The sequence below is a fragment of the Danaus plexippus genome, chromosome 7 (assembly GCF_018135715.1).
Source record: "Danaus plexippus chromosome 7, MEX_DaPlex, whole genome shotgun sequence".
Lineage (NCBI taxonomy): Eukaryota > Metazoa > Arthropoda > Insecta > Lepidoptera > Nymphalidae > Danaus > Danaus plexippus.
Window position 1 is genome coordinate 1,201,847 of NC_083541.1, and position 18,664 is coordinate 1,220,510.

Sequence of the window (18,664 nt, forward strand, 5' to 3'; positions counted from 1 at the left end):
GTCCATAAACACTTTAATAATTTTTGCAGGCAAATTTCACAAGATGAAGTTACTGAAAAAGGACACGATCTCATCTCCACTGGACTTTAGGCACACGTTAACAGTTCGGCAGTCGGACGACGAGTCGAGTGTTAAACAACTTGTGGCAGTCGCCAAGGACACGCCGCCAGGGTCGCCAGCCATTATGAGACCCATCGTTTGTAAGTACTACGATAGACCTTGAAAAAATGTGTGATAGTGGTTGTAGTCAATAATATTATTGAAAGCCCTATTTCCTCAAATTCCTTATTAAACCTCAAAGAACATACTCAAACTAATGCCAGCCTTCAGACTTGTTTTTCTATTGCTGACTCGGAAATAATAAATGTGTTCCAGTAACACCGAGTAAACTTTCTTGAAATACAGTGCTCAAAGCATACACAAGCTGGATGACGTGGAATATCTCTTTAAGTGTAATTGTTTTGTGTGTCCCAGTGCCAGCGGACGGAGTGAAAGGGAAAACTTGGGGTCCATCGACGGGTCACCAACGGGCTCGAGCACATCTACCGCTGCCGGCGCTCAGACCTCGCGCCCACCGACCATCCACATCTGCCCCGCATCTACCACCGCACGCACCTCGCGCGCCTCATCCAGGTACACACGAACACATTACACTTGCTAGTATCGACACACTCTACCTACACACACACTAGTACCGACAGACTCTGCACACACAAGTACCGAGACACTCTCTCCACACACACAAGTACCGCCACACTCTGCCCACACATACTAGTACCGACACACTCTACACACACAAGTACCGCCACACTCTGCCCACACATACTAGTACCGACACACTCTACACACACAAGTATCCAGACACTTTGCCCACACATACTAGTACCGATACACTCTACACACACAAGTATCCAGACACTTTGCCCACACATACTAGTACCGACACACTCTACACACACAAGTATCCAGACACTTTGCCCACACATACTAGTACCGATACACTCTACACACACAAGTATCCAGACACTTTTCCCACACATACTAGTACCGATACACTCTACACACACAAGTATCCAGACACTTTGCCCACACATACTAGTACCGACACACTCTACACCCGATACTAATACCGCCACACTACACACACAAGTGTCGACACACTCTCACGACACATACTAGTACCGACACACTCTACACGCACAACTACCGAGACACTCTCCCCACACATACTAGTACACTTATGACATCTTCACTGTCTTACTGTTTATTTGTTAAATTATATAATATATCTTACAATAATCATGTTATGACGTTATAGCTATATTTTGAATAATGTCTCACTTCAAAGTGAAATATGATATAACTTTTCTGATTATTATTTTGGTATGATACACATTGCCACAACAGTCTACGTAAAATGTAATCACTCTACAGAATGTATTCTGGTATACATAACATATTAGGTGTATAGTAAATAAATGTACGCGGGATGTTTAAGAGTATGTCTGTTTGTTACAAGTTGAATGGTTTGTGTTGCGATGTAACGTACGCTCAGTCAACAATATTGTATTGGAGTAACGCAACAGTATAACAAATTTTAAATGGAAACCGCGGCAGGGCTTATAACGATAAACGCGATCGAGGAAACGAAGCGCAAACCGCGCAAGTCGAAATCACAAGTACGCGCGCCCAAGGCCGAGATAGCGAAGAAGAGGTCGGGCAGTCACGACGACCTGCTCGACGCCGAGCCCAGGAGGAACAAGTTCTTTATGTGTCCCATGTTCACGCCCGAGCTGCCCCACCACTACGACACGGTGTTCGACGCGCCGCAGAACAGGAAGGAGAAGAAGACCTTCCTCAAGAGCATCCGCTCCAACAGCCTGGCGGGGCTGCTGGCGGGGACCGGCAACCTCGCGCCCGACACCGCCGAGCTGCTCCGGGACGAGTGACAAACGCTAATAAAATAAACACGACTCGAAGTTTAGACATACATTATACAGGGTGTGTAGGTTGTCCTCATAGAGCCACCGAGGCTCGCGCACGCCGACCGTACAAATGTGTTGCCATATTAAATACATATCCCGTAATGACATTCCGTGTTTGCATTTCAAAACGTCTGCCATATTTTTTTCTGGATCCATAATATCCATAATATACGAAACGGAGCTCGTCCCCAACACTCACATGTATATAGTAAAGTTTCCCGGATTTGAATGCTTATGTTAAGTTTAGTTAAGTAGGACGAAAAAAAAATAAAAAAAGACTTATATTTGTTAGGTTAGCTAGGTCGAGTTAGTTATAAGGGCAGTGTTACTGACTCGCTGCCCGCGGACCGCGTCTCCGACAGCGTCGCGTCAGCGGCTCGGGGACGTGCGGATGTGGTCCGCGACAATCTGTTCACAGATATCAGGAAGTAGTAGTTTGTAAGGTGTATGAATTTGTTCGCATTTATCTCACTAGCTGTAAGGTTGTATTCGATACTATGAGTAGTTTAAAATACGTTTAAAATACTGTGTTCATATTCGGTAACCCTGAACCGTGTATCTGATATCCGATGTTTCTGATGCGAGTGATTTTTATTAAAATAAATACAGTGGACATAACGTAATCTTGCCAACGCGGATCCTTGTAAAGGGGTAGTGACGTCACAGAAAATGCAATGAAAATAAACAAAAAAATAAATATATACATATTAGTGATAAGTAGTCGGTAATGTTTGTCCTTTTACGATGGAATTGATGGTAAACATTTATTTTTCTTCCCCCGTCTCCTCGCTGCTCTAAAGGAACGTCTCAAGATAATCTGTCATATCCTTGTAAGTACTTCACAATATATAGACTCGCCGTGACTGATTGATCCTTTAGCTTGTTCTATTCTAGAATCGCGTCACAAAGCAATAAAAGATACATTTTTATTAATTAAATGGCAGATAATTTAGTTTTTCTTTATATTATCTTTAATTCTATGCATATTTTAAGTTCGTTTTAGGAGATTGTGTGATAATGATTTGTATTTGTGAGTTGTTTTTTTTACTGTAGCATAATTTATGTAGTAACGAATCGTATAATTTTTGTTTTTTATCTGAATGTACTTTTTGAATTTTTTTTTTTTTTTTTTGTAAATTGTAAGCATTTGTTTGCTTCCAGCCTGTTTTTTTTTTATTTTATTTTTTGTTTATAAGTGCTATGCATGCTTCTCAGTTCATAGTTACGCTACGATAAAGTAAAAGTGAATATAAATATATATGTATCTGTCGTACTTACTTATTTTTTAGTCCATATGATAATTCGCTTCGTCTATCACCATGTCAACGGCACGCTTTCAAATGTTTACAATAGTCTAATATCGACGTACGGAAGTCCATGTGATGAGCAATGAGTAGAGACCGCGAGGGACCGGCTCATACGGTCATGTAGACTTCTCATACTGTATAGAGTAGGTGGAATAAAATAGTACAAAATAAGACAATAAATCTCTCGCTGTAACAATGTTGGTGGTGGATACAATAAAGAGGCTCCGATGTAAGCTGTCACGAGCAGCACAAACAATCTGGTGATCTGGTTCTAGATATTATAATTAGTATTTTTTTTATATATCAAATAAACCTTTTCCATAAAATCGATGCTGGTGTATTCTTTTAACATGGGTCTACTAATCAATAGCTACTAACAGAACCCCTAACATTCGGAAAGTTAAATAAAAATAAACGAGACGAAAGAAATGGTGACGGTAGACGACGGAATGAAGGAATATTAAAAAAAATATCCGGCTTTAGCTTCTCATACGAGCTGTAACTGGGGAGGAAAGTCTCGAGATACGAGCGATATTAATTAATAACAATATTAAAACGTGCCAGTGCCATGACAAGTTTATTTGCATAAGTAAGTATATAGATTGATTTTTCATTTGTTTTGCTTTTTATGTTGCTTCTTATCTGACATGAACTGTTTGGCATGTATAGTTCACTTCTCACGACTGCATGGTATCCACTCCTTTCGATATTATTGTCATATATATTATATAGTTGGTAGTCACTCCTTCCATTGTTTGGATCACGTTTGTATAATAAGTTATTCTGAATGGCCATCGAGGTGTTCCACTGATTATTTGGTGTTCTGGGAATTGTTCATGTGACCAAATCATTACGTAAGCTCGACTGTGACGGAGTCATAGATTTGTCAAGAATAAGTTCTTATACGAGTCGCTTACATTAATTCAAGTTGGACCTCACACGTTCGTATGTAATCATGGTTTCCGAGGAGCTATATGTTATAAATAATAAAATTGCTTCGATATGTGATCACGACCTCTGTGGACGCTGTCGGTGTACTCACTAAAGTATGTTTTTTATTCACGTAGGTTGTTTTCTCCCTTACGCAGACTTCAGCCCGGACGACTGGGGCCCGGAGTTTCCTTTGAGTACCTCTTCTAGACACACTATACCGATGCCGACACTATACAGCACTGAAGGTGAGCGGTACTATCTCGTATCATTTATATATATATATATATATATATATATATATATATATATATATATACTACATCTTGACTGTGCTCCGTACTGATACTTATCGTAATATATTTGAATGCGGTGTCCACCTCGATCAATGTCTAGGATATATAGTAAAGTAGCTCATCATTATATTCCAGGATACAAATACAAGAAACCTAGTATAATTGAACTAGTTTTATACAATATGGCAGCTCTCCTGGGCGGTGTGGCCGCCGGGTACGATGTAAGAGTGTCGAACGTCAGTCCATTACATCCCACGCTACAACCGCATAAGTGAGTATTTACTAACTTATGATAAATTTTATTAAGAGATTATGTTACTTATTAGATATTTTTAATTTCAGGCCGGAATTAGAGACGGAAGTCATAGGCACCTCGATCTACGAAGGCTTCGGCTTCGCCCACAACACGTACCACGGACCCACGAGACATTTGCGGGCGCCACTTAACGCTATCACCGGCTCACCGGTTAGTAGACTTTTTTTGCTCATTTCCATAGATAATCTGCTGTTTAGAAATGGTATAGCTTTCTCCATTCAGAAATCTGCTCCAAGCAGATCTGCATTGGGGACGTAAATATCATTCACCTCTATACTAAGATATAACCTTGGATATAATACAACATTCCAGATATCTAGTCTTCAAGCGGAGGAGCAGAAGCCGATCCGGTTTACGGACTCCCCTACGCACTACGCTCATCCGTCGTCATCGTCAGGGTACGCGCACTCCGCGCAGCCTCTCTCCGGGACCTCGGGCCTGGGCACCAACTACACCTCCACTCAACCCACGCCCTCGCCGCGCAGGACCTCCTCCACCACCTCCGACCACCTCGCAGACCTCTACCACAACTACAGGGAGAACTTCCAGCCGTCGTCCGCATCGCAGGAACGCATACAGGACTACTACTACCGCGCAGAGCCGTACGCGTACGATAGGACCGCGGACTACGTCGTGAAGCACCCCTACTACGGATACGACGAGTGCTCCTTCGAGTACAGAGACTCGCCGGAGTTCCGCCCGCCCTACCTCGCACACAGACGGACACCTTCCAACTCCTCGGCGACGAACTCCCATCCTGAGGAGTTCTCCCCTTCCAGACAGTACCGGGAGAAATACCCCAAGGACAGGAGGGACGAGTACCGGACCCCGCAGAAGGAGTACCCGAGGAAGTCCAGCGACTACTCGCTCCCGCGGGACTACTACCGACCGGAACCGGAGACGGAACGGCCCGCCATCCTCGGCTTGGAGCCGACGAAGCTTCGGTCCAGTCTGAAGAAGTACAAGAAGGGCTCGAGCAGCTCCGGCGGGGGTTCCCCCAACCCCACGCCGCCGGACAGCCTGAGCGAGACCGACAGCTCGTACGCCTCGGCCCGCGAGTCGGCCGGCTCCGCGCGCGTTAGGTTCAGTCCGGACGCGCGGCGCTCGTAGCCACGCGCCGCCTTCAGACACTACCTCGTGTGATGCACAGTGCGAACTCGGCCTTACAGCGCCCTCTGTTACGTGACGGATCGGTCGACATAAACTTGTGTTCATATTTATGTAGTATTTGTATATTTGTAAAATGCGGCGACTCGGATGTAATAGTTCTAATGGACCTATCTGTAATCTGCTCGCGAGGTATTAACTTGTTAGCTGTAATCGCGACGTATTGGACTGTAGTGTAAAATATATATAACGCAATAGAGCGACTGTGACGTCTTATTGAGATTAAACTGTAGACTCGTTTTAATGGATTTCTTTAGAGTGGTTATTCAGGGTGTTTCGTGTAGAGTCGGCGACGTAGGCACAAAGTAAATACCTGTACAAATGTAAATATGCACGACCTGTATAAGCTTTTTTATTTAACTGGCATTTATTTTTGATATAGTGATTACTTTTTTTTTTTGTTTTTTTACATTCTGTTGACATATAAATAGTACAAATGTGTTTTAAGGTGTTCTAATAAGTAAGAAGTCGACAACGTTCTGTGTATATTTGAATTAACAATATGTAAATCGTATTAATTAAATTGTATGCATTTTGTACAAAAATATAAAAAAAATGAGATATTTTTACAGAATATCGTGTAACTGTAGTCAGTAGGCAGCTTTTATATCAGCCGGAGCGTCGGACCTTGTGACTAGTCCTCTTCATATATCTGAGAATTGTTGCATATCCAGGTTAACTGATATTACGCTTTATGTACTCGGAACTAAAATATTTATATCCCGGAGCCGACCTCTCCGAGCGGGAGGCGGCGAGGGCGGAATTATAATAAGGGGTATATCGAAATTAATATTAGCTTTGATATTATTAGCGAAACCAGTGCCTAAAGTCTGAAGGAACGGTTTTAAGACATTTTGTATGAGATGTGGTTTTTGAATGTATTGATCACCGGGTTGTAGGCCAGGCCAGTACGCGCTGTATGCTGCATGTGTTCGTTTTCTCAACGTGCAATAACTTGTAATTTTTTGCGTCCATTCTTTTTATTATTATTGTATTTATCATTTATTATCGGTCGTCGTGAATGTATCTTCCTATCGTCCTATACAGTATCGGTGTTAGGAATCTTTCGAGGAACTGGGGACCGACTCGTTCGAGCCGTGACAGCTTCCTGTATATACAATTCACGGCGCAAGTACTTAAAACCTCTAGTCTTGAATATTTTTATTTATTTTATCGGGACACGCGTCTGTCTGCGGATGATTCGGCATTCCATTGTTTTGTATGAACCGGTACATTCCATGTCGCTTCTGGTCGTGATATTATGCTCAGTGGATGGTTTATAGATGGTTCTGTGTGCCAACAGCGGGGTTCGGATGATGCCTTAAGTATGTACGTTAAACCGACAAATAAAAAATAGATTAAGCTTTTTACAATGTCTTGTTATTTATAACCCGAACACATCTTGGTCGATAATAAATACGAAATATGTTTCTGGGACAGTTGGGTGAAGAGACGAGCACGTCTCAGGTAAAGGAAGTTGGATTTCTACATTTTTACTTCAATGGGTTTTATGAATTAAATTAATATCGTTGACAAAGAAAACAACACAATTAATACAAAAACAATTTATTGTATTCCGGATGTCTAAAATACTGTTCCGTGCATGTAAATATAAATATTAATACTCGTGTCCTTAATAACTATTTTACAGCTTCCATAACTTAGATTACAATGTTCGTGGGAAACGGACAGTCTTCAACATGTTACATTATCAGGACACAAAGGACATGATTATCGTTTTCCTAATTTTAAAATATAAAAATGGTCACGACTTTATTCCTAACATCCAATTTTCAACCCTGAGATTCATCCAATTGTTTTAAATTTTTTAATATAATTCTGGTTCAAAACCAAACCTTACTTCTATGCGATGAAAACCATCGGAAATATCACAATCATTAAACAATATGTACGTTAAAACTAAACATATGTAGCTTACTTCTAAACACGCACAAAATAAGACTATGTGACTAGTGAAAATGCAGTTTAAATGCAATACGGTGTATAAATGTGACCATACGCTGATATACTTAGTATAATCCCGTCATTGCCAATTTCGTTTTAAAGCTTAGAAAAGTTATTAAAATTTACGTTTAACAAATGTACAGTAAATCAACAGCTCCCTACACGTGGAACAATTCATAAATATTGCAAAAAATAGACAAAGCATCACACAAATATGAATAACGCGCACAGCCCAGCGTCACTGGCGTCCGGCCAGGAATACCGCTCGAGCGGGAATTAATTTTCCGAATGTAACGTAATTTCTCAGATAAAGTTTGTGTTACATTCAACGCCGTGGAAACACTAATAAATTATTTTTAATTAATTCAAAGGAAATACAAATATACCACAAGCCCTATGAGTCGCTGCCGATGTTTGTCATTTTAATCTTTTTAATTCATCCTTATCTCCACGTTTTGGCTCATAGCCGGCGAGCAATCTCAAACTGATATATTCAGGGTCTTTCGCTATTACAGTGATGATTCACTAAACGCTAGACACTTGTCAGTCAACGGCAGGCGGGCCTTCAGAAGGACATCGAATATAGACAACACAAATATTTAATGTCATAGGAATGTAAAAACTAATAACATTACAAGATCAGTTATCGATTCCTCCGCATCATCTTAATTAGATAAAGATTATATCGTATATAATTAATAACAACACACACAATAAACACTCATACATTTTTGTCGGAACTTCTGAGGCTTCCCTATACAATTATTATGTATTCATTAACATTACGACAGCATACAACATGACGGGTGTCGACGTCTTTAGGAATACGAAACAGCTCGCATGCCCTGTCCAGGTGACGCTGAGATATATAAAGACTATCGGCAGTTAGCAACCAAACATATGCATAAAAAACAAAGCAACAATGCAAGAGAATATAATTACCACACTGACCATGTATAAGATAAACGAAATGTGATTGTGAATGTGGACATCACTCGTTAAATGATCCCAGTATGTTAGTTTATTGCTTACTCATCGCAACCGGTTTAACTAATAAAATGTCCGTATACTTTGGCAGCACGTCAATCTATACAGGGAATCCCTTAAATAACCAACAGGAAGGGTAAGTCGGGAACAGTAGATACTAATTAAAGGGACTTCATACTTTTTACAATAGCCTCTATAGATCATCGTGCATTTTGTAATTTAAAACGAGGTCTCGACATGAATTTTAAGACAAACATTTTGTTAGGATATTTGTACAACGTTTGTGCTTTACCTCTGTGCCAATAGAAGTAATTTTGTCAATTCTACAAAAATCCAAATAACTATGTATTGGTTCGGGTCATGAGATTTGGTAAGTTTGTAACAAAACGGAATACCTCATTTATCGAGGTCTGTTATACCGGTGATAACACTTACTGATATGATCCCTGAACCACGATAAAGACTAAGGCGGGAACGTTAATTCTCTCACATTCAAATAAGTGGAGAGTTTATCTTTCATAGTAAACATGTTTTCGAGCGGTTCAAACCCCGACGGGCGTTATGGATTTTGTCTGCGCTCTGTTCCTCTATTCGTGTACTGAAAATTGCCAGAAAAACTACAATTCTCACTCGCTCCACTCAGACTTTAAACTTTACAAACAAGTTACATGAATATTAATGAAGAATATTAACAAAAAATAACAAATCATTTCCATTATTCGAATAGGACTTCAATTAACCTTGGAGATTTGAATTCATTTTAATATAAAGTTTTGTGTCTCGGACGAGTGTAATGATATTTAATATCATTAAATTATTATAATATAAAATTCCTTCCCGTGTTAAACACTAATATCAAACATCACACAATAGCGAGTTCTTATACTTTTGAGAAGCGCCTTCTTGGTCGATGGGATTAAATATATTGATTTTATTATAAATGCGGCCTAGCAGACGACTGAGTCAGACTAATTCCCCTCGAGACTACAATAAACCCCGAAATATTAACATGATTATATCTAAAGATAGTATACTTTTGTGTTCTCTGTTCTGATTTGTGGCATAAAATATTACGTCTCTTATATCTCTCGGCTCGGATATTAGACTAAGTACGTTAAATTACAAACGGACAGTACTGAAAGCTGTTTAATAGTATAACGTCGAAACAATTGCGAATGTAACAATATGATTTAAACATGTTTTTCCGACTACAATGCTTTTGAATTACTATGTACATTTAATATAAGGTTTTTATCAAAAACGCGACAGTTAACGTCTTTACGTCACGTAATAGGTCATTGGTTAGCTATCACGAATGATATTGGCCGAGGTTAGTTCTGTATAACTGCGAGGAAAACCGACAAACATCGTATGTAAAGAAAATATTGCCTCACTGACGTGTGAGACGTGCGATTATAATGGCATTCGGCCGACATTAACTTTATAAAACGGTTAATGCCTTGGAGTAACGGACGTCGCCTCGCGTTCACTGTCTTTAATGATTTAGAAAAGTCAATGTATTAATTGATGTCTGTTTTAAGCACACAGGATGGAATCATTATCTCGAGGCTACAGGATTTAAAACAACCGATTTATATTACTAAGAGACTTGACTCGAAGTTCGGATTCATTATCATAATTTAAAACCAGAATAATAAAATACATTTTTAGTATTAAATACATATATTAAAACAGATTTAGCACACATAAGAAAATACATATAAATTACTTATAATTAATTATATATAGGCGTAGCCAGCACATACCTAACAAATTTGCTTAACATAAATTATAATATATGTGATTATACATACATAGAGACTACATATCATATAGTTATAGTGAAGTCAGTATAAATATACTTAGTTACAATAATAATTGGCAAAAATTGATAACTTGCTACGATTTAGCTCAAATATAATACCAAATAAGATTGCGGAAGTACTTCCCACCGAGTGAATTCTATTCAACATCTTGCATCGGCAGTTAAACAATTTAAAGATTTCATACGCTTTATAGAATATAAGAAACTTTCGAGAGAACCTATCATCTAAGCTTAATTATATTAGTTAGAAAAGTATTAAAATATTTTTTTTATTTTACAAATAAAAAATGTTTTTAACAAACCAATCATCCATATTCGCGGTTTCCGCAAAACGACGACTCGATAGAGGGACAGATTAATTATCGATATAAAAAATTTGGCTTTCAATTGTCATTAGTTAAGCACCTCAGGCGACTTACATTCCATTAAAAAATCCAAATAATGTAAAACGACTAAAGACAGTTTAAAACTATAAAATAATATATATATTTTTTATACAGTGAACTTAGAACGAATAAAATATTTTTTAAATGATATATAAAGTAAGTATAATTTATGCGACAGTGTATGTGTCGAATGACGCGTGAGGTCGTCGACACGCGCTCCACGAAAATATTTATAGAGACGGTGCCCTTGAGAAGGGCAGAGTTCCAAGCACCTCGACGGACAATCGCACTTTACCGAGCAAAATCAATACTAACTTGATAACAGACGGTTAACCAGAGTTATCACAAACTCAACGTCCTGCACGCTCATTACATAGGTCCGAAACTTTTCTTCAAACATAACATATAATATGAAAGCTAATTAATTACTATGGAATTATGTATAACATGTATTACTCACCATCTGTATGTCATCCGTCACTTTCTACTTTCTCAATTTTTCATTCCGTTATCGAGGGGTTGTACACTAAACTAGGCGTATTCTTAACGTGGCAGTATAGATCACTTAACTTTTAGCTTTGGACCACTTCGATCGCATCGTACGGATCCCTACGGCCGGTGGACGCACGACTACAGCCGAGACGGTATCATAACATATAACACATCACTTATTGAACTTATAATCTCAACATGGAAACATCATTCAATGTATAGGTTTTACAGGTTGGTTGTTTAGACTCGAACCGCCCGCGCCGCGCTTCTCGTCGTTCGATATATCATAATACGTAGCTAACGATATATGTCTGGTAAATATAATAATAGAGGCCATAAACCTGTGCGAATATAAACAAATAAAAACTCATATCTGTTCTCAACTACACAACATGCAATATTCAAGCAGTTTACAGCCGAGTTGCTGACAATAAACACAATACAAAAATATTATGTACAAGTTATCACTACTGCCACAGATATTAATATTTATTATGGATACGTATATGTATTATAAGTAAATAAGGATAGGACGAGGAACGTTGTATATAGAAAAAATAGAGAAATATACAATACACTCTATTTAAACATGAAATTTATTAAAGATTCAAAACATACAATGGTTGTTTACACAAAATAAAAATACCTGGAGGAGGGAGGCGACTGTGGGGCTGGCAGGCGGGCCCCGCGCCACCGACACATACATACTAACAGTAATATATAATACCATATCATACGATAAAAGTACACATATAGGATATATCGTTAAGCAACTCAACTCACTGGTAGTCATGTCGTGCTCTCGCCGGTATAAAACTATATTAAATCTTACAAAAATACTTATGCGACTAATCTGAAATGCACATAGAGGATCTCGCGTCTCGACTACAAAAATATTTTAGAGTTTGGAATGAAAACTTTCGGCCCCGGGACGATCACAAACCAGACGGCGTTCGAAACGACCGTCGACTAATTACTTCTCTTCTGAGTCTTAAAGCTAACCGAGAGGACCTGGCCGTTGAGCGTGTATCCGTTCAGAGCTTGGATGGCCATAGCGGCCTCGTCGTACTCCCGCATGTTAACGAACGCGAACCCCTTATTTTTCTTCGTCTCGGGATCCTTGATCACTTTAATGGAGTCTATGGCACCGTAGGGACCGAACAGTTGCCAGAGCGCCAGTTCCTCGGTATCCTCGCCCACGTTGTAAACGTACACCGTGGTCTGAGGGGCGGCCGGGGCGCCCAGCAGCGGCACCGGACTGGCCGGGGCGCCTAACAACGGTAACGGACTGTGGTTAGTGGCAGCCATGGGGTTGAAGCGCTGCTGGCCCTTGTTGATGAAGGGCAGTGCCTTACCCGGGGACGGCAGCAGAGGCGGCGGCGACGCCTGCGGGAAGCCGGGTGCGAACGCGGTGGCGGGCCGCGCTCCGAACGCGCTCAGGTTGGTGCCGTTGAAGGCCGGCGTGGAACCGTTGAACACGGCCGCCGCCCCGTTGTAGGCCAGCGGCGCCGCGCTCACGCCAACCCTCTGAATGGGCCGCGGGGCGTTCTTGTTGGCGCTGGGTTTGTTGGCGAACTTCACCACGATGGCGCCCGCGCCAGGAATCGGTGACTGACCGTTCATGTGCGTTATCGCGTCCTCAGCCTGCTGCCGCGTCTCGTAGCACACGAATCCGATACCTTGTGACACCCGACTGTTAGTTATGTTTCCGAACTGACCGAATAACATGTTTAACCGCTCTAGTGTCATGTCTGGAGGTAGATTACTTATATAAAGATTCGACTCTGTGTCCGGTTTGTGGCTGACCTTGTTCTCGGGGTTCAGAAGCGCGAAGGACACCTTTAATGTCTTGCCCTGCATCAACAGGCCGTTGAATGCGGCTCGCGCCTTCTCGGCGTCCTCGTGTTTCTCGTACTCTACGAATCCGTATCCTCTATTTGCTATTAATTTACAGCTTTCTATTTTACCCATGGCGGAGAAGAGGGCATACATCATATCTCGCGTCATCAATTCTGGAATATAGTTTACCATAAGTTTGGTGGGTGACACATTGGAATTAGCGTCGCCGCCGCCATTCTCCATGTTCATATCGTTTTTTATCATTGTTCTTTATTTAACGAACTACACTACGACAAACAAAACTCTAATAAAACTCACACAGAAATATATTGGTTATTTCATTTGCAAAATAATACGAACAAAGAACCAACACAAAAAAACCTAAATCGTACAAAACGCCAACAGCAACGCCGGTTCACAAGTTCATCATCACACGACACATGAACGAGTTTGTTTTTGGAATGTTACCAGAACAATATTCTGTAATTTCAAGCCGCATTGAACCTTCAATACTCTTATCTATTTTTATAAATTGATATGAACGAATCAACGTGCATTACTGTACTGATTCTAAACTTATTTCTTTTATTATATTATTTTAAAAATACACGTACAGCAATTATTGTCAAAATTCGAATTTTATTTTTTACGTGGCACCATTCAATTTAGAATACATCGTCTATGGTGAAACATTTATACTAGATCTGTTTTAAAGTATAATGTATGTGTTTTAAATATTAATTATTTGAATGGACATTATTCTATAAGATATTTCGCATTGAAAAAAATATTTTATTATAAATTATTTTGAAAATTACTGCTTTTATAGAAATATACTTATGGATTTATTATAAAAAATAATATAGTCTTGCTTAAAGAGAAATAAGGTGAAAAAAAGCAAAATGTATTATCTACATAATCTTAGTATTTATAAAATATAAAAATAATTTTTATAATAAAATGGCATATATTTTATGACAGTTCACAATAGACATTTGACATTATTATTTATTATACCTTTAAGGTTATGAAAACTATAATATTGAAACCTATATTATAAAAACTCCTATAAAATTAACAATTAAAAATTAAATTTATATGCGCGAATACTTCATCTTAATTGGAATTATAATAGATTAAACATGTTCTTGACTAATGTTTTATTGAAAAAAACTAAAAGCAAGTAGGTGTTTTTATAAAACATCTAACAATACATGCAAGGTATTGTGTACAATTAACAATTAATTCACATAATTTCAGGTATATAATGGTATTGATGGAGAGCATGGTTTCTGGACACAAATTTAACAAAATAAGAGAACGATTGGCTGATAAATTGGAAGTTATACGTTTTGATCCTTACAGTGAGTTTCGAGATTTTATATAATGTAAACTACATTTTTACTTTTCGTTATATGAATTCATAACACTACGGTTTATAATGTTATAATTTAATCGTATTAAAACGAGCGGTCTTATTATTGCATACATTTAGATAATTTGTACAATGTGGCAAATATAATGAGTGTGGATTAAATTACGTTTGGCTCTGATTTACAAAAATATTTGCTTCTTTTTAAAGGTATGTCTAGTACTTTGTCTACCTAGTATATATACTAGTTATTTTGGCTTTCTTATCTACTATAAACAAACATTTTATTTGATTTTATTACAATCACAATCATCATCATCAGCCTATAGGAGCCCACTGCTGAGCAAAGGCCTCCTCTCACATGGAGAAGGTTAGAGCATTAATCACCACACTTGCTCAAGACGGGCTGGCGATTTCAATGTTATAATTTGAAATTATAAGACCAGGTTTTCTCACGATGTTTTTCTTCACCGTCCGTCAGTGGTGTCTAAATACTCTTAGAAAATACATATGATTCGGAAAAGATCACATTGGTACTTGCCAGGTTTCAAACCCGCGCCCTCACATATGAGAGGCAGGCCTTTTAACCTCCAGGCCACTACAACTTCACAATTACAATTATACAAATAAATTAAACTTATGCATCTGTTTGTAATATTATGAAAACTGCTTTTAACTAAATGTACATGTATATATAAATAGTACATACAGCAAGATAACTTTTAGTATAGTTTCTTCTATCATTTTGTTTGTTCCCATTTATCTCAGAAACGGTTTGTCCAATTTGAATGGGTATATCAGTCATATGTAGCTGATGTTATTTATGCCAAGCTTTGGCGTCATAAAAAAATATTTTAGAATGAAAAGTTTAAAAAAAATATTTTAGAAAAAAAAAGAAATCTTTATCCACTTTTCCATACAAAGTTTGACTGTCAATAGATTCTATATTCAAACATTTTCACCTTAATGTTTTTCATTTAAATAAAACTAATATTTACAGACATATTACATTTATTTTATATGTACATACTCTCAATGTTTCGGTTCCTTGGCAAAAACCGTGATCACAGGCCTGTTGAGTTTCATCTTAATGTATTAATATACAATATGATTTCTTGAGTTTTATTTATGACTATCTGGAGGCGACAGAGCTTTACCTACATACTGAGCCCCTTAGAGATGTGCATTTCTTGAAGGATCCTTAATCAGATCCTGGCTTGATGTAAACCGCTCCACCTTAAGGAAATTGCATTTCAATAAAAAATAAAATTTAGAAACTAGTCTAAGTTACACCTTATGACATCACTAGCTGCATCAATAATTCCTGATATAAGTCAAGTTTTTTATAGATTATCTTGACCAAACCAACAGACAGATGGACAAAGATAATAAAAAATTGCAGTTTTGATGTAGTTGTATAAGTTCATATGTATCCATGGAAAACATAACTCATTACTTAAAAGCTTATTTAAAATCACAAAATCTATTTGTAATTTTATCTTTTTTAAATTTTATGACCGTTCCGTTGTTATATTGCATTAAATTTCTTTGATATTTTCAGTTCAAGCAGAAAGTTTATATAAAGAAAAGAAGAAAATACGAAGTCTGAAGTAATCCATCAATCAATTTAATGTAAATAGTAATAGGGTAGTGAAACGACAACTTTGTTTAAAATGTAATTTAATTTAAATAAACATCTTCAGTGACAATGTGTTTCAATACATGCTACCTATTAAGTACAATATAATTAACATGATTTAATACAATAAATTTAGAATATATGCTTTACGTTTCAATCTTTTGCCTAGTGTACGCTTCAGGTTTAGCCGAAGCGGAGAATCAATTCCTTATTCTGGTGCTAGGAGTTAGACCATAATCACAAGTAATGTGAGTGTTAAAATACAATTTAAACGTGCAAACATTTTGCATATTAAACTTTTATTTCATATTAATTTTAATAAACGCTTAAAAATATTCTCACTATCATTACCCTAACTTGAATCAAATTCAACAAATAATTTAGATAAATACAGTTACGTAAAATGTTGAAAAAATTCAAATTCAAATGAAATGACATGAAAAATATAGATAAATAATGTTTTAGTCACTAGAGAAATAAATCCGTTTGCGAACTATGAGAAAATATTTAAAACTATTAATAAAATTGACTAGACTGTATTTTCTAAACGTACTTATTCTATTATGCACTAAATATGAAAAATAATTTAAATTATTCATAATGATTATTTTTCTTTATAAACTTTTCAGTGAATTAAATTAAGTGATGATCTTTGGCATTTGATTAACAGATTGTCATTGGTCCACTATCAAAAATAACTAGAGTAAAGTCAGCAAAACAAACTATATTATTGGATTTTGTTTTTTTGCTGACGGTACATATTATTGTTTATTGTATAACAACAGATATATAAAAAAACGTTACTAAGTTACATTGTTACAATAATGTATAAGATTCATTTTCAGTCATAATTTTATAAGTATTCGTTTTATTATAACTAATTTTACATTTCATTATGTTACTTACGACATGGTTATCACTTAATACATAAATTTGATGAAAAACAGTACTTTCGTTACACGAATATAAATATTTTTTTGATTTTTTTCTGTTTAGAATATAATACATGGCAACACTATGCACCTAAAATCTATGTCGAAAAATCTACCGCCCCCTACATCGATAAGTTGGAAATTTTACATTGAAAACTTGAAAAAACAGTGCATAACAATATATTTTAAAATACGAATATGCAAACTTATATAAAATAATGTAATAGAACTTGTTTATCTGAATAACCCGTCGATAATGTATTATTAATATAGTAATAATTTTGAAGGCCGAATACGAACACTTAATAAATTAAAATTTATATTTTTTATTTCGTTCAAAAATTTATTAAAATTTAAAACATTATAAATACAAGATTTTAATATTTAAAAGTATATAGCATTAAATTAATTATAATTTTAAATTGGCGTATAATTGAAAATGGCTTTATAATTATAGGTATAACAATCATATTTCTTACTTCTACTTAACGTAATAACAATAGTTCTAAAGTTTTCATGTTTGCATCCTTTATTAATTCTGCCGTTTTATTCGCTAAATGAATAATAATAACTTTTGTATAATAATTTTATTCTACCACCGAATAAAATTATTGATAATATATCTATAACATTGAAACATATTTTTTTGTCCAATACATGCACAAATTTAAAATTCGCAAGTAAAATATAACCGATCAAAGAATGATTAAGAAAAAAATAAAATCTAGCTTAATTACTCTCAACATATTACCATTTTGATTAAATAAGAAGAATACAAACATTTTATAAACTAATATTTTAATACATCCGTACATAGTTGCCAGTATAGGTGTTGCAATTAGAATGCAACGTGTGGCAACACTAGTTAATTTTAATGTCAAATAAAATATGCATTTAAAACTATGTAAGACGATAATAAATATTATAATAATACTACAACACTAATGAGATCACTTAGCACTCACTTGAAGTCAATTCCTCTAACAGTGGTGCGATGTCAGGATACTTTCATGCAAAGAATTCGGTTTTACTCGCCATCTCGAACTCGGTCGCCTCCATTTTGTACATTTCTATCAGCTGATCGAAAATATGTTTGTATTGAGAAAAAAATATAATAATATTAAAATGTTGCCATAATAAGTGACGGTTTTTTTTTAATTTTTAGTGATGAGGGAATTAAAAAAATATATAAAAGAGTATTTTAAATTAATTAAAAATCTTTGGTT

General features: G+C 36.8%; 4 protein-coding genes across 9 annotated transcripts in view; 2 read left to right on the plus strand and 2 right to left on the minus strand.

Moving 5' to 3' along the window:
- Positions 1 to 7,374, plus strand: part of LOC116770827 (mitogen-activated protein kinase kinase kinase 11) — a 30,024-nt gene extending 22,650 nt beyond the window's left edge. Inside the window, exons 6-11 of one of the 2 annotated variants that reach the window (XM_061520927.1) lie at positions 30 to 200; positions 475 to 633; positions 4,360 to 4,470; positions 4,654 to 4,789; positions 4,861 to 4,984; positions 5,147 to 7,374. In XM_061520927.1, coding sequence (XP_061376911.1) covers positions 30 to 200; positions 475 to 633; positions 4,360 to 4,470; positions 4,654 to 4,789; positions 4,861 to 4,984; positions 5,147 to 5,944 — 1,499 coding nt within the window. In that variant the 3' untranslated portion in view covers positions 5,945 to 7,374. The remainder of the gene's footprint in view (positions 1 to 29; positions 201 to 474; positions 634 to 4,359; positions 4,471 to 4,653; positions 4,790 to 4,860; positions 4,985 to 5,146) is intronic. The other variant, XM_061520928.1, reaches the window with a different exon arrangement.
- Positions 7,375 to 12,234: 4,860 nt separating this feature from the next.
- Positions 12,235 to 14,069, minus strand: LOC116770714 (ELAV-like protein 1). 2 transcript variants are annotated; one of them, XM_032662312.2, is made up of 2 exons: positions 13,012 to 14,069; positions 12,235 to 12,927 (listed from the first exon to the last, which is right to left on the minus strand). In XM_032662312.2, exons 1-2 carry the CDS (start codon positions 13,757 to 13,759, stop codon positions 12,626 to 12,628), a joined length of 1,050 nt encoding a protein of 349 aa, XP_032518203.1. In that variant the 5' UTR covers positions 13,760 to 14,069; the 3' UTR covers positions 12,235 to 12,625. The 2 variants fall into 2 exon arrangements, with proteins under 2 accessions (XP_032518203.1, XP_032518202.1); XM_032662311.2 differs by having other exon boundaries at positions 12,235 to 14,066.
- Positions 14,070 to 14,493: 424 nt separating this feature from the next.
- Positions 14,494 to 16,576, plus strand: LOC116770835 (large ribosomal subunit protein bL33m). Its single transcript, XM_032662459.2, has 3 exons — positions 14,494 to 14,678; positions 14,756 to 14,859; positions 16,429 to 16,576. The coding sequence occupies exons 1-3, from the start codon at positions 14,638 to 14,640 to the stop codon at positions 16,479 to 16,481; spliced, it is 198 nt and encodes a 65-aa protein (XP_032518350.2). The 5' UTR covers positions 14,494 to 14,637; the 3' UTR covers positions 16,482 to 16,576.
- Positions 15,941 to 18,664, minus strand: part of LOC116770497 (1-phosphatidylinositol 4,5-bisphosphate phosphodiesterase) — a 42,992-nt gene continuing 40,268 nt past the window's right edge. For 3 of the 4 annotated variants that reach the window (XM_061520840.1, XM_061520839.1, XM_061520841.1), the window contains exon 22: positions 16,531 to 18,515. In XM_061520840.1, the coding sequence (XP_061376824.1) occupies positions 18,447 to 18,515 (69 nt within the window). In that variant the 3' untranslated portion in view covers positions 16,531 to 18,446. Of the gene's footprint in view, positions 16,104 to 16,530; positions 18,516 to 18,664 lie in introns of those variants that run through there. The other variant, XM_061520842.1, reaches the window with a different exon arrangement.